The sequence below is a fragment of the Crocodylus porosus genome, unplaced genomic scaffold (genome assembly GCF_001723895.1).
Source record: "Crocodylus porosus isolate Cpor-Errol unplaced genomic scaffold, CroPor_comp1, whole genome shotgun sequence".
NCBI lineage: Eukaryota > Metazoa > Chordata > Crocodylia > Crocodylidae > Crocodylus > Crocodylus porosus.
Window position 1 is genome coordinate 28,569,586 of NW_017728886.1, and position 16,313 is coordinate 28,585,898.

The window sequence follows — 16,313 nt, forward strand, 5'->3', positions numbered from 1 at the left end:
GCTTGTCAAGTAAATCCCGGGACATCATTCTCCCCTTGTACTTGGCCTTGGTGAGGCCGCAGCTGGAGTACCGCATCCAGTTTTGGGCTCCACAATTCAAAAAGGATGTGGAGAAGCTTGAGAGAGTCCAGAGAAGAGCCACAGGCATGATCAGAGGTCAGGAAAGCAGACCTTACAATGACAGGCTGAGAGTCATGGGGCTCTTTAGCCCGGATAAGCGCAGGCTCAGGGGTGATCTGATGGTGACCACCAGGATCTGGGGGAACGTTTGTTCACCAGAGCACCCCAAGGGATGACGAGGTCAAACAGTTATAAACTGCTGCAAGACCATTTCAGGCTGGACATAAGGAAGAATTTCTTTACTGTCCGAGCCCCCACGGTCTGGAACAACATGCCATCAGAGGTGGCTCAAGCACCTACATTGAACACCTTCAAGAGCAAACTGGATGCTTATTTTGCTGGGATCCGATGACCCCAGCTGACTTCCTGCCCTTCGGGCTGGGGGCTGGACTCGATGATCTTCCAAGGTCCCTTTCAGCCCTAATGTCTGTGAAAGCTGTGAAACACTAACAGGACACAGTGGTGAGTACAGAGGACATTGCTGGTGGGTACATAGCCCTGAATTTCCATAAAGACATGAAAATTTAGGAATCTAAATTAAGTACTTCTGAAAGTTTTAGTCTCAGTGAGAATCAGCATACTGATGAACCCATGTTTTAATCTAAATGTCAGTCATGCCAAAAAAAATTCAGGAACAAATTGAGAGAACAGAAGAAAAGTCTAATAGGCACAATCAAGGTGATTTCCATGAAATGACCAATCATTATGGACTATTTTTTATAGTCTAATTACCCATCAAGAAGTTTTTCTGTCTGTTACTTGTTAAAAGTGCCCATAGAGTTTGGTAAAGATAAATACAGACTTGCCTTTGCACAAAAAAGAGCCAAAAAGAAATACTAATTAAATAAAAAGAAATTAATTAGACCAAAAAAACTAGTCAAAACTATTATAAGCATACTAATAAAGCAAACTAATAATTGGCAAGGAGAGTAAAACCAAGTTTATTACAAGCAAGCTTTCTTTTCTTCATTTTACAAGGTCATCAAGAAAGTTTGAAATACAGAAGCAAATCCTTCCTCTTAAACTGCCCGAGTCATACTAGTCACGTCGTTGATCTTAACAAGCAAGGACTTTACCTCTTATATCCTGACAACTGCTACGGTACTTTAGTACATCTCTTTTTTACAAAGTTTGTATTCTATTTGTTCATAACTTATGGATTCTTTTTCCTACTGTTTCCAATACTTTCTCAACATCTAAACTTTAGACTCCTGCTTATGACTTTGTTTACAAGTTAGCATTATTGCTTTAAAGGCTGCGTCAAACCCAACATTGTTTCATCAAAGTGAACCATAAAATCATACAGAAAAGGTGGGTTTTAAAAATAAATTCAATGGCCTTTTATTACCATATACAGAATTCAGAAGATAACAATCATATCATCTTATGCACATTTAAGATGTATTAAATATTACATGCAAGTTACTTGACTTTTTTTTTTTTTTTTTAAACAAGTACTTTTCAGACCCAATTCAAAATGCAAAAAATGCTGATCTCTACAAGATTCCTATTACCTTACTACTTTGGGCATCATGTTCAGGGGCTGTATCCTTTTGTAGAGAGTGAATAGCTGCTGTGCTGGCAGAAGTAGCTGAGCTTTTGGGTGAATGGAAAGCATTGATGAGGTGACTCAGAGGAACAGTAACCTGGAAGAAATTAAAGATTAAATCAATCTAAAATTAAATAATAAAAAATTAAGTGTAGATCTTTCACCAAGTCAGGTATCCAGGTTTAGACTTTCACCAAGACACCTAAACACATTCTCATGACAGATAGTCCACAAGTATAACATTCTATATTTTATATAGTGCTTTTCAACTGAAAATCTCAGTGGTTCACTGAACACAGGGTAAGAAGAGATCTTGATTTAGAGAAAGAGAAAGAGAATAATAAGTACCCAAAACAGCTTAGCTGCACTAAGTTTGCCAGAGGAAAACCAGATCCAGGTTCCACGATTGGATCCTAAATGATGTAATAACATTTGCCAGAACCTCAAATACAGAGTTGGGAGACAAGAGTTCAACTTGCAAACAAAGCAACAGCCTCCATTTGCATTTAGACCAGTCATTAGTTTTCTGAAACTAAATTACTTATTTTTATGTAAATTTTCTCAATTATCATGGAAAATAAAGAAACAATAATCTATTTGTTGTCTTTAAGCAGTAGCTTTGCCACTTTTCTGATGGTACCAACTTGTGTGTCATATTAGTGGTAACTGTGTAGGGTAAGGGGTCACTGGAATCTCCAAGATAGTTAAAGGGCCCATGAAAGACACGAAGCAGGCCTATCAGTGAAAACTGTGACCGCTGACATTTTCTGACTTCTTATATCTTTGAAGTTATTTTTCTTGAAACTTTTTAAAATGAGTGAGCAAAAGTTATTTGTTAGATGAAATATTGAGTATTGTTATAAAACAGATAAGAAAAGGAATTTTGTGAAACAGCATACAGTCCCCTAGAAGATGGTACCAGTTTCTGCTGGATTTATCTTATAATCTTGCTCAAAATTAGCAGCAGAAATTGCAATGAGTTTATTTACCAACTGTACACAGTAGGTTCTTAAGGCCTATGCTAATTTACGTACAGTAAAAAGCTGTGTATTATGTTAAATTAGTCAACTTCACAAATTGTTTACCTATTCTTTGAGATCAATAGATACTATAGTCTACAAGATTAATATCATTCCTTCAAGATCACAAAGAACCCGGTTTTAATAACTTTTCATGCAACTTTTAAAACATCCATACTACAACACTGGCTGTTATACCACTTGCATTTTCTTGCCGGTGTGAGCACAGAGCACATCAACATATACATGAATCACAAGGCAGGACAAAACTAAGTCAAAGGACTAGTATGCATTTGTCGTGCAAAGTATTAGTCTCAATGTCTTATATAATGAATCCTGTCCTGCTTGAATCCATGCTCCAACCTCAAACAACTACTAGCATACCTAGTGGGCACAAGATCCAAGATATAATCTGACATGTGCTGCCATGGTTGATTCCTACTGCAATGGGAAAAGGTTAAGGATATCCTTGAGAATGGAGACGAACTATCAGTTTAAGTCATGCTTCAATTTTTTACCTTAGTTGTAACACCTAAATTACTGTAACTGACATGAAAGAAAGGTATTTTCAGTTTCATTAAACAAAATCCCTGGAGTTAGAAAATTTCCAATAGTTAGAAAAAAAGCACAGATGAAGAGGAAACAGAATTCTAAAATGACCAAAAAAACCCCAAGAACCTTAAACATAAAGCAGTAGCAAACTTAGACTTTAACCTGACACTGCCCCTTTAACCATTTAAGAGTTGTGTATTTAGCTCATTACCCAAATTATATCATGCCAACTTGGCTCATATGAAGAGGTACAGATTGATGAAAATCAAATCTAGAGGTGTCTACCAAGCCAGGATTTTGATGCTCTCTCTCTCAGAATCTCACAGCCCAACCCATTTTGTGCTGTGCCTGAGCCAAAAGAAAAAAAGTGTATTATACTTCAAGGAGAGCATGCTGAAGAAATGCAGTAACAGGAGCATCACAGAAGGTTACACACATTTTGTTTGAAGGATGAACTTTAGTGCAATTTCAGATAAAAGTATATTTACTTAGTAAAGCTTCAAATTACTAGACACTGATGTTCTCTCTTTCCCCTTTCAGAGACTGGTCCAGGGGAACCTTCCTAGGCCACTTGTATTTTGTGTTGCTTGGCCTGCTCACATGCATTAGGCATCAACATGCAAATTTAAACTAAAGTATTAAATGAGCTATATATTCCCTCTCCTATTTGCTTCCTGGAGTTGAAAGTTGACCCCAATGATGCTCGGGCAACGTTTTGCAAGTTGAACTAAAACAGTTTGTAGTTGAAGATTTATTTTTTTTCTGGCGCTGCATTAGACTATGAGCCAGTGTTTTCTCCAGCCAAATGATGATTTACAGATAGCTCTTGAAAGTGCTGAAACTGAGAAGCAGTAAATCCAAGACCAGCTACATTACAGATGGTTATAGCTTTGTCCACTATGTGCTTCCTCAACAGGGGGGCCGGGGAAGAGTTAAATGTAGCAGAAACTAAGACAGCCATTACAGAAGCACCAGCTTAGTATAAAGTACTCTCCAGTAGGTCTCAAGCCAGCCAATTTATTTATAACGCATAAATTGAAATTAAGGAACCGGTCCAAGAGTCAGCATACAGTGCTATTAGCAAAACTAAAACAGCCCAACAACCAGTGCGATGTTATGGCTCGTCTCTTAGGTAGCAGGAACTAAGGAGAAATGACATCAGCGTGACCCCCTCACACAAACATCCCCACGTCTGTGCAATCAAAGCCAAAGTCACTTAGTTGGGGAAGTCAGTGGGCCTAGCAGTGGCCAGGCAAGGAAAAAAAACCATGGTGCGTCACCCCACTGGCGGAGCACAGGCTGGAAACGGGTCTTGATAAGCAGGGAGTGCGGGATCCCGAGGAAGCCCCACACGCCCCACCGGGAAGGACCAGACCTTGGTGGTGGACGAAATAGTGAGAAACAAGTTGCCGCCAGAGCAGCGACGCCGAACAGCCCCCAAGAGTGGCCCCAGTACCACCCCTGCCAAAAACCGCCCTGAGATGGGAAGGTCCCAGACGCGGCCTCCTCCGCCCTCAGCCGCCGCTCCCCACTTCAGCCCCCGCTGACGGCCGCCCCGTTGCTCCCCCGCCGGAGGAACCACCCGGCCCGGGCCACACCTGGGGCTGCACGCTGGTAGACAGGGAAAACATCCTCCTCCAGCCCCCGAAGCGCTTAATGCCCGCAGAGAAAATGGCCGCCTCCTGCTACCGGCGAAGCCCGCTACCGCCCCTACCCCGGAAGCAGCGGGAGCAGGGGCCGCTTCCGGGTCGCACATATCGCCACTTCCGTCCTCCTGCAACCGGGTCTATGGCAACGAATGTGTGACGCCACTACGGTCCTCTCCCGGGGACCAAACCATTCCTTGGGCTGGGGGGAAGGTTAGGGACAAACCATTCTCCCCACCGCGCCTGAGCGTGTTGCGTATGTCACTGCTGCGGGAGGCTGTCACGTGGGCGGCTCTTGGGGAAGGGGGAAATGTGTGGCGGCTGGACACGAGCTTCCGGGCTAGCGCAACTGCGGCCCCCCCTTCCTCCGGCTGCGGAAGCCGCAAGGTGCCGGATGCAGGGCACGTGCAGCCTCGGGCGGCGCCTGTCCTGGGGTTGGGGGGGCGTACACGTGGGTGTAAGGAACATGGATAGCAAGGGGCCGGCGAGGCCGCCCCTAGGCAGCTGAGGGCCGCGCGCATGCGCACCACGTTTCCCGTGCTCGTAGGAGCGCTCGCGAGGTTTGGCGGCACTCGGCCTTTCGTGACCGTTGGCCGAAGGCGTCATTGGGGCGGGGCTTAGCTTTGAATTGGCGCGGGCTGCGGCTGCCAGCAGCAGCGCAGTGACCGGGCAGGGTCGGGCCATGGGCACGCCGGAGGCACAGGGAGGCGCGAGGAGCATCTCGGTGCCGCGACCGCCTTCCATCGAGGACTTCACCATCGTGAAGCCCATCAGCCGCGGCGCCTTCGGGAAGGTGTACCTGGGCCGCAAGGGCGGCCGGCTCTACGCTGTCAAGGTGAGCGATGGCCGGGCCCGGCCTGGGGCGTCCGTGGGGAGGACGGAAACGCCTTGGACACGCTGTTCAGTGCTGCGGGTGACGTAGTGCTCATATTAGTGCTGTCATTTCGACCCCTGGACGGTGCACGCTCAGTTCAACGTGTACGATCATTTTTGCGGCAGCTGCTTGATGCAAGTCACTCTCGGACAGTCTTAACCGACTTCTGGGTTTGCTTCAGCACTTTCTTACGACGGCTTGCATCAAAACAAAAAATGCTTCAACTTTAACCGGGTTCTTACTCACTCGCTGGTGAGTTATACTGAGCAGTATAAAGTAAATAAGAAGAAGACTTGTTTGCACAGTTGTTTGCATAACTCTTGGGTGTATTAGGGTTCACATATTTCCATATCCAAAAAAGAGGACACCTGTCATGCCCTACCCCTGGGCAGGGATAGGATGGGGAGTGGCATGGTGCCCTGTCCCTGCCCATTCTGTTGCCCCTCATTGCCGAGCCACAGGCCCCTGAGCTGTGCTGCTGCCTCTCACTCCCGACCCACTGACCCCAGCCCTGCCAGTGCCCCTCACTCCGAAACCACAGTACTCTTGCCCCTCAGGCCATGATGGTGCCCCTCACTCTGCTGGTGGGAGCAGGGGCAAGGTGATCTGAGGCAGCAGGGAGCACCACATGGGTCTGCACGTACCAACACAGCTGCAGGATGGTGTCATACAGCACCCTAAGCCTCCTGGAGGCCCTTCCAAGGGTGATGTGGGGACTGTGCACTGCTGACTGGTGTTGTCCTGGCTGTAGGCAGTCCCTGGCTAGGAGGATGCTCTCCCACAATTAAGAGACTGGTCTTGAAGTGACTTAAGAGTCCAAACCTTGGACTTTTAAGTCCACAGCCCCATACATGGGATTTGCAGGGATTTTGGCAGGGGCGGGGGCAACCAGCCTACCTGGATTCCTCTCGTTTTCCTTCCTCCCTTCTCTCTTGTCTGGTTTGTGGGTGAGGTGCTTGGCCTCCCAACCACCTGCCACATGATTGAGGTTGTGGTGGTGTTGGAGCTGGTCAGCAGCCAGTTCCTCCCAGCTCTTGGCATGGACATCTATTTCCTTGAGGTCGCCTTCAGTGTGTCCTCATACTTTTTCCTCTGGCTACTGTGAGATCTCCAGCCATTGCTGGAGCACTTGTTTTGGGAGTGAAGAAGTTGGGCATCATCTGCACACGATGTTGGGGCTTGAGGATCCTTAAGTGCTGTTAACTCTGCTTAGGGGACCAAACCATTCCTTGGGCTGGGGGGAAGGTTAGGAACAAACCATTCTCCTCACTGCGCCTGAGCGTGTTGCATATGTCACTGCTGTGGGAGCACCAGATTCACCAGGTAAATCCAGTAGTTTCACTTTGGAGTCCATGGCTTAAAAACATTGGGCCCTGCGCTGCTTCTGAGCTCTTTGCAACAGAGGAATTGGGTTTTTTTTGACTAGGGAAAAAAAAGAGGAAGTGAAAACAAAAAGTTGGCATTTTCAGAGGGAAGCCTTGAGTTGAACCAGGAGCGCTTTTGGTTTAAAAGGTGGAGAATCACTGATTTAAGTGTCCCCTATGACAATAATGAATAGAGCTTTGCTTCTACTTAAAATAAAAGTAAAAAATCAGCTTAAATCATGTTTACATCAGAATAGGTAGTAAAATGAGAACCTGCCATGTTTTTGTTTCTGTATTGCAATCTTTATAGTCAGTCATCTATCTGGGCCCTCAGCACAGCTAGGGGAGAGAGAAACTTTCTCAAAGGGAAGTGTAAATGTGAAGCCACAGTTCAGCTGGGTGCAGGGGTGGTTTTCCTCATTTATACTGATTGGATCTTACATTGCCAAGTGCTGCTCTCATCAGCTGACAGAATATGGAGAGTATGATTTTTGCAGTGCTGAGAAATCGGCATCCAAGACAGAACCTTCTGAAATGAAGCTTTTGGGAGAGACCATCTTTGCTGATGGAATATATAGAGAAACCATCATTGTTATCGCTTTGTTTAGGTTGCTCATGAATGTAGTAGTGTTCAGCTTTCAATTAAAAAACAAACTGAAAAGCATATAAATGATTATTCATTGTATGAACACATGACACTTAGAGTGGTTTAATTGTGGCTTAAATCTGAAGCAGATGCAAGGCTGTTTAACTGGTTTAGAGCCACCTAGAATGGTTCAAAAATGTAGTTGGAAAATCAAGCACTACTCTGAACTGCTTCACTTTGATTTGCTTCAGTGTTACTTATGAACACCAGGCCTTCCCTGTTTTCTATCTTGTTGGTCCTCCAGGCATTGCACACTGCATTCTTCCTGCCCAGCACCCCCACCCCCAATTACTGCAGTTTGGCTGCTCTGATACAGAGTCAGAACTCTGTTACCTGCTTTTGTTGGTACTATTTACTGTTGCCCTGCTCTTTTATCCATAAAAGCTAAATTTCTTATAAATATCTGTGTCCTTACTCCCTACTGGACATCATGCATGCCTAGCTCTTGGGAACCCAAAAGCATGGGTGCAAGTTCATAGATTCATATTCATAGATTGTAAGGCTGGAAAGGACCTTGGAAGAATTGGGTCCAGCCCCCTGCACCAAGCAGGAAAGAACTGGGGGTCAGGTGACCCCAGCACTAATCTTGTGAAGATTTCCATGGTAGGTGATTGCACCACCTCTGGAGGGAGCTTATTCCATAGTATGGACACTTTGACTGTGAAGAATTTTTTTCTAATGTTGAGCCTGAATCAGTCTTCCAGGAGTTTGTGGACATTACTCCTAGTTTTCCCCTTGGGTGCCCTGGTGAACAGTTGTTCTCCAAGCCCATGATGTACTCCCCTAGTGTAGCAGTAAGCTGCTGTCAGGTCCCCTTTCAGCCTTCTTTTCTTCAGGCTGAAGAGTCCCAGATCCCTCAGTCTTTTCATGGCAAGCCATACAAGGAAGACTGATTATACAGGTGGCTCTTCTTTGAACTCTCTCAAGCTTGTCTATGTCCTTGTTAAAGTGCAATGCCCAGAACTGGATGCAGTATTCCAGCTGCGGTCTCACCAATGCTGAGCAGAGCGGAAGAATCACCTCCTCGGTTTTGCTGGAGATGCATCAATTGATCCATACTTGTAGTCTTCCAGAGTATTATTTGCCCTACTGGCTACAGCATTGCACTGCTGGCTCATATTCATACCGTCTACCCTCAGGTCCCTTTCATTTGTGGTGCTAGTCAGTTTGGTGCTGCTATGCCTGTAGGTATGTTGGGAATTGCTTGTCCTGAGGTGCAGCATTTTACATTTCTCGATGTTGAACTTCATCAGGTTCCGATCTGCCCAACTTGCTTGCCTGTCCAGGTCCGCCTGTATCTAGCCTATCTTCAAGTGTGACCACACTCCCCCATAACTTGGTGTTGTCTGCAAATTTGGCCAGTGAGCTCTTCACCCCCACGTCCAAATTGTTAATAAAGATGTTAAAGTACTGGACCAAGCACCAACCCCTGTGGGACACTGCTGCCCACTTCTCACCAGGATGACACAGATTCGTTCACTCTCTGGGTCCTATCCTGTAGCCAGTTTCTTACCCACCTGACTGTCTCAGAGTTAAGCCCACAATCCTCCGATTTCCTCACAAGGCCATTGTGGGATACTAGGCCCAAAGGCCTTTTGGAAGTTCACTAACCCCACAACATCCCTCCCAGTTCAAGCAAGCATACTGCAGGTTTAGATTAACTGCAGGCTGTTGAAGTTTACTGAATTCATGTTTAGGAAAGAAGCAAAGCAGAAAAGTTAAAATGCCCTCAGCCCCGAAAGCATGGGTGCAAGCACTCCCTCCCATACATTAACTGCAACGAATGCTGGGGTTGGAGCCACAGCACTTCACATGCTTGTGAAACAATTCCCATTTGATAGTGTTTTGCAATGGTTGCATTGCTATGTCCGCAGCTGGTATGTTGATGAATCATCCTTACATATAGAATGATTTCTTTACCTTGGGCCCTGATCTGAAATCTCTTCTGCTTTAATGTGGTTGCACTGAAATCAGAGAGCTATATTTGGGACTAAGCATTTAACTTGATAGCTTACATGTTCATGATGTCCTTAAATCCAATAATGTGTTTAGATTTTCTGTATTGTAGCTAGTGTAAATCATTCAGTAAAAGCCTCTACCTTGAATTTGTTGTTAGGGAATATCAAACATTTGATATTTTTCATTGCTGAAGCAGTTTGTTTGGTGCCTTAGCTTTGCAGTGACTTATCCTTCTTGATACAAAGTGAATGCAAAATGGATTTATTTCTAAGGTGTACTTGAACCATTTCCAAACTAGTCAGCCTTAAGTCTACACTGTCTTGTTTCACACATGGATTGACCTGTCTTGCTGTATGCGTTCCTTCAGCTGCTCTAGTCAACTTAATGGGATGTAATATCTGTTTAACAGCTGGTGGGCAGCCAGGGGTGTGTCTTTTTAGTTCCAAGCAACAGTCGTGTCCTCAATACTTGTGCCTAGCTTTTTCAAAGATCCTGGACTTGATTGCCTTGTTTTGAGTGTTCCAAGTCCAGTCCCATCTCATTGGCAAGCAGACCTCTAGAGGGCACTGCCATTGGAAATAGAGGGGGACACCTCTGAAAGTTAATGCAGTGCTGTGTCAAAGTGAATGAACCCAGAGAAGGCATCTACAAAGACCAGAACAGGACCTGGTAGTGCTTCTCTTCTCTGCCTATGCTGTAAACTAAATTAGTAAGAAGTGTCATCAGGGAACCCAGATGTCCTGGATAGCCATCAAGATTATACTGCAAGATCCCAACAAACTGGGAATAATACCCTTATACCAGGGGGTCTGACAGGAGAACTGCCAATACAGGCAAGAATGACAGCTGTTGATGATGCATAAGGACCTAGCTGTCAACAGCTGTCCTGAAGCCACTCAGGAAGCGTCCTATCAACCCTGCTGAAAACTATTGTTATCCTTAGGGTTGCAGTGCCAATAAATATTATGTGCTGTATTGCAATAGATCTGCAGTCATGTATTTAAACCACCACTTTTGGGTATTGGTTGTTTGACACTGTTGGGTGGACCTAGGGACCTCTTAAGAGTATAAGAGCTGCTGTATTGAGTTAGACCAAAGGGCCATCTAGTAGATGCTCAAGATGTGTACAGGAAAAGGAGAGGGTGGTTGGAGGTGCAGAGTGATCTGTCCCATGTCGCACTCTCCTAAGCACAAGCAGTCACAGATTTAGAGGTGTCCTAAGTCTGAATATACATCCCTAACTGGTATGGTGAGTAGCCCTTGCTAGACCTGACCTCCATGAATTTGGACTCTTCTATGCTCTTTGGCCTCCACAATGTCCTGTGGCAACAAATATGTTGCAGACGCATAACTTCCTTCTGCTTGTTTTAATTTGCCTGATTATTTCAGTGCGTGTCTCTTAGTTCTTGTCTTGCTTTCTGCTTGGTATTAACTGCCCCTCTCCCAGTTTGCCCTTTATGATGGAGAGTAAAACATTTGATACTGTTATATTTCTACAGTATCAAGTCTCACCAATATCATAAAAAGCTATTAGTTTTCATGTTCATATCCTTTCCCCCTCCTCCTTTACAAAGCTGCTTGCTTCTTGCACTCTCATCTCTCAAAATGGAATATGCAGGCACTTGAAAGTAAATGATTCCATTTCTTATACAGGACCAACAGTCCAATGCTTTTCCCCAAGATATAGGGGGTTGTGGAGAATTAAACTGGGAAATGGCTATCCATCTTGAAGGAACCAAGGGCAGCAGCTGAAAATGATGTGTCAAAGTTGTGGGGGAAAAAATATTTTACCTTTATGAAGACTACAAGTATGGAATGAGACAACAAGTAATTGCATTTTTTTTTTTTTTTTATTTTCTTCAGCTCCTCTAGCTGGGCAAAGGCAGAATGTCAAGGAGCTGCACTATGAAATACTCAGTTCATAGCAGAGGACCATGAAGTTATACTTTAATTGTTTAATGGGTAAGCCCAGTGATCACTGGTTAGCTTACCAGTTATTGTTTAGAACAGGCCAGAATGCAGTCTGTCAGGGAAGCCATGCAGTGCCCCAGCAGGAACTGGAAGGCATCGGGGAAGTGCCAGGGAGGACTAGTACCCATAGCCAGAGGTTAAAGAGAATTGATTCATCAATAAGCAATGAGCTGCTCCTTCACAGGTGGCCCCACTCAACCCCTTCCTCCCTCCCTTCAGTTTGGCTGTGTTGTCAGGTTGGCTTGCCACTCACTTCCGCCTTGTCCTCTTGACAGGGGTCAAAGCAGCTCCTGGCAGCAGTGGTGTCTGAACTGCTATGTTATCTCAAGCTAGGGACAGAAGTTGCACATAAAGACGTTTAAGTGATCAGAAACTGGTTTAGACCTGTAACAGAAGTTAAGTGCACATAAACAAGTTTCAAAATGGCTGAAACTGGTTGAAGATAAACCTGGTTGAATGTAGTATATCATACTTAACTGATTTGGGTCAAACTAGTTTATGGAACTTCTCTCCCAGACCCCTTCCTGGTTTATGTTAAATCAGAGTCCCCCAGCATCTCAGCATGCTCTGCAGCCCTGGACTGGGTTGGGCTCTCTGCTCCAGAGAGCAGGGCTGGCCCCACCCCTCTGCTCTCTAGCTGGAGCCGAGGCTGGGGGGTAGCCAGACACCAGCCTGCCATGGCACCTGAGACAAAGGGAGCAGGGAGGGGGATTTATTTCCACGCCCCCTCCCCCTTCTCACTGGGGGGCTGCAGCTGGTGTCTGCCTGGCCAGTGGTGTACAGACATTCCCCATGTAGCAGTCTGTCGGGCATCCCCCCGCTTTCTGCTTGAGCAGTGGTTAGGGTGTATGGCCAGCGCCATCCACAGCCTGAAGCAAAGCAGGAGAGGGAGTGGGGTTTAATAGCTCACCTCCCCCCCTGCCCCCCCCAGCCAGGGCCTGCCTGGCCAGGGCAGAGCAGCCCCTGTCAGGCATCCCCTCCAGGGGCAGGGGTAGGGCTAGAGTCAGCCCACATGGCCCCGTGGTCCGCCTACCTTGCCTGTAGCTGGGGCTGTAGGACTGAGCCAGCCCAACCTGCAGACGCTGCTGAGAGCAGACATGGAGGGGCCAGCCTGGGCTGGTTTGTGGGGGCTGGGCCCTTCCCAGCAGACTGCAGCTCAGGCGGGGCAGTGGGAGCTATGCAGCCAGATTGCTCCTGGCTCCCTATGCTGAGACCAGGTGGGGCTGTCATGGAGCTGCAGCAGGCTGGGGAAGTGGCAGGGCTGGCCTGGGCCAGGCCATAGGGGAAGGACCCTTCCTAGCTGCTGCAGCTCCATGACAGCTCAGTCTAGCAGCATGGGTGGGGATGACCCAGCAGCAGGCTGCCTGGGTCAGCTCGGGGGCACCGGCAGGTCTTGAGCCTGGCAGCTGCACCACAAGCTGTGCTCTGGCCAGAACCAGTGGGTCTGTTCTGCCTCCCCCCCTCCAGCTGTTGCTGCCACCCCTGCCCCTGCCATGCTGCTCTGGGTGGGTTGGAAGCTTCAGCACAGTGGCTTCTGCCCAGTGCATGGAGTTCTGGCTCCAGCTTTCAGCCAGGTTCTACCTGCTCCACCCACAGGGGCTGCTCCATCGCATTGGGCAAGGGGACCAGATGAAAGGCAGCTGGAGCTGGAGCCAGATCTCCATGTGCTGGGCTGAAGCTTCCACCCACCCAGAGCAGTGCTGCATGGCATGGCAGGAGCAGGAATTGCAGCTGGAGGCAAGGGGAGCAAAATAGCCCTGCGGGTCCTCATTTTCTGATGAGTGAAAGTCTATGCATTTGTTCTAGCAAATACAAGTTTCTTTGCATCATAGAAATTTAAAACAATCAAGTCTCTTGTATGCAAGCTCTTTAACACAGCACAAAACACCCTCCTCCTAGTATCACAAAACCAGAACCAAAATGAGTACTTACTGACTAATCTGTGGTGATTGTGGTGCCTTTGTTCTAAAATTTTGCTGCCCTTGTTGCTCATCCCAGTCTTGCAGTGTAATCCCCTCCTATTAGGCAGTGCTCCACTGGATAAGGGACCCACAGGTCTTTCTATAGAAGTCATTACTTGACTTTATTCTCTTTGTTAATGGGGGTGAGAGGAAATAAACCATGCTGCCATGGCGTTAACAGCTGTATAAAACCAAGAGTCAAATCATTTCATTATGTGAGTTAAATGCATAGTGTATTAATGACTTGCAGGATCATGGTGCTCAGCATTGTTTCCTTTTACTTCAATGACAGTTTTTATTGGTGCTGTCAAAATTAATTGATTCAAGAAGAATTGAGAAGCTTTTAGTATAATTCCAGTACTTTCTGGCATACATCCTGAACACATGGTGTGAAAAATCAGCGTAAAGCAAAGTAACACAACAGTCCACCATTAACTATTATTTTGAGTGCCTAGAAGCTAATGCAAACTAATGTAGAGCTGTGTGGATCCAAGGATTAACAAGGAAAGTGCCATCACACAGCAGTGTGCATAGATTTCATTTTGTTACAACTAAACTTACTGCATTTAGAGTAAACCAGAACAATTGCTGTAGCACCACTAGCAGATTAAACCTAAAAGTATGTTAGTCCCAATATGATAACACCTTGTAAGTGGTCTTTGGTGGACAATGACAATAGGTGGCACAACCAACAGACGTGTTTGATTCAAAATGGTATTGTTACTAAAGGTCACAACTAAAAGATTTTTTTTTTTTTCTATTGTGAGTTGCTTAAATTTACTAAGGCTTTTCCCTCTGCTCCCCTGAGGGGACCAGTACTTGCTAGGTAACTTGACTGTGAATTTGACGTAACTGTTTTTCTTGTATAAGCAGAAATTAGTCACTCTTAAGTATTTAACTATATTATAGTTTAATGGCATTCAGAGTGCTACCTTGTATTGGAAGATAAAATTAAAAGCACATTTTTTTTGTAATAAGTAATCTTGCACACAAAAAAAATGATGCCATAAAAGCAATCTTTAGAATTCATTGAAGCCACTTAAACACAGGATTCATTGGTTATGCAAGCTGAAAAATGTTTGGGTTTTCCAAAGAATCTTCGTTCTAACTAACCTATGCCATATGTTTTTGAGAAGTATAGTCTTATTGATCTTGCCTCCTTTTGAAAAAATAGTTATGCACAAAAATTCTATTAAGACACCTTTTATTAAAACATTAAATTAGGAAACTGGTTAAGGCATTCCAGGCAGTATCTGTTGTGCTTCTCAGAGTTTTAAAATTATTCCTGATCATGATTCTTTAATAAACTTACTCTTGTAATAGTTATGTTTGTGTTAAGCCTGTTGCTTCCATATGGTGGGCAGATATTGGTGAACAGCACTTAAGATTCTTTTGGCACGTGCAATAACATTTATATGCAATTTGTTTCTTGGATTATTAATAAACTAATTTGAGAAACGAATATATAAATAATTTTTTAATATTGCAGAATTACTTTTTGCCTCTCAGATAGGTGTCCATGTACAAAACCATACTTCCCTTGCCAGCATGAGGGTAATCTATACAATGTAGTTTTAGCTGTTCTAATGGAGCATGGGCTTCAGTGAGTTGGCAAAGAGTTAATGTAGGAAACTAACTTTTCTCATTTGTGCTGTTGCAATGCATGTGTTCTTAAGATGAGTATTATCCTGAATTAATGTCTACTTTGTTTTTTCAGGTAGTCAAAAAAGCAGATATGATCAATAAAAACATGGTTCACCAGGTCCAGGCAGAGAGAGATGCTTTGGCTCTCAGCAAAAGCCCCTTTGTTGTGCACTTATATTACTCACTTCAGTCAGCTAATAACATCTACTTGGTGAGTAAATAAAGGGCTATGGAGTTTTACTGTAGTCTTGAAAATATAGTGCAGAATTAATTAAAGAAATCACTGTTTGAAAATATCTTCTGGCAATAAGGGATTAACTTTTTCATCCAAAATGAGTTCTTAACCAAAATATTTGGGTGGGATTACTATCTTCTTTTCCCTTTTTAACTCCTCCCTTGTATTTATATTCCAGTCCCCCTTTCCCCTCTCCCTCCCCATCAATGCTATATTTCTAGACAATTAACCTGGTTAAAAATGCCTAGCATTGTTTTTGGTGCAAAATGAAAATAAAGAAAAATGTATGTGATCAGTCTGCGGAATTTGCAAATGTGTGCACATGGAAAAACATGTATAGATCACTGATGAGAAAATGTATATGGTTTTTGTGCTAGTGTTTCAGGTGCATGGAGTAAGATGGGCTATATGAGAAGTAGATGTGTGTGTATGTCCCCACATTGCCCTAGATTCATCCTCAGACTAACTTCTAGATCACTGTATTGCTCTGATGTTGCCAAGGCAATATGAAGCCCAAATTTTTAGACTGTGAATAGAAACATTGCAATGTCTAGAGAAATTGTCAATTCAGAATGTGTAGATTTCTGAACATCCCCACTCAGTTCTGAATACTTCATAGAATCATAGAAGTCAGGTCGGAAGGGACCTTGTAGATCTTCAAGTCTGACCCCCCGCCTGGGCGGGAGAAAAGACTGGACTCAAATGAGTCCAGCCAGGTTGTCATCAAGCCTCTTCTTAAAGATCCCCAGGGTAGGAGCCAGCACCACTTCCCT

General features: G+C 44.9%; 2 protein-coding genes across 4 annotated transcripts in view; one reads left to right on the top strand and one right to left on the bottom strand.

Moving 5' to 3' along the window:
* Window positions 1-5,009, bottom strand: part of YME1L1 (YME1 like 1 ATPase) — a 40,141-nt gene extending 35,132 nt beyond the window's left edge. For 2 of the 3 annotated variants that reach the window (XM_019531632.1, XM_019531616.1), the window contains exons 1-2: window positions 4,839-5,008; window positions 1,635-1,766 (exon numbers count right to left, since the gene is read on the bottom strand). In XM_019531632.1, the coding sequence (XP_019387177.1) occupies window positions 1,635-1,766; window positions 4,839-4,871 (165 nt within the window). In that variant the 5' untranslated portion in view covers window positions 4,872-5,008. Of the gene's footprint in view, window positions 1-1,634; window positions 1,767-4,838 lie in introns of all 3 variants that reach the window. The other variant, XM_019531623.1, reaches the window with a different exon arrangement.
* Window positions 5,010-5,310: 301 nt separating this feature from the next.
* MASTL (microtubule associated serine/threonine kinase like) overlaps window positions 5,311-16,313 on the top strand; it is a 31,748-nt gene continuing 20,745 nt past the window's right edge. The window contains exons 1-2 of the mRNA XM_019531603.1: window positions 5,311-5,721; window positions 15,379-15,516. Coding sequence (XP_019387148.1) covers window positions 5,569-5,721; window positions 15,379-15,516 — 291 coding nt within the window. The 5' untranslated portion in view covers window positions 5,311-5,568. The remainder of the gene's footprint in view (window positions 5,722-15,378; window positions 15,517-16,313) is intronic.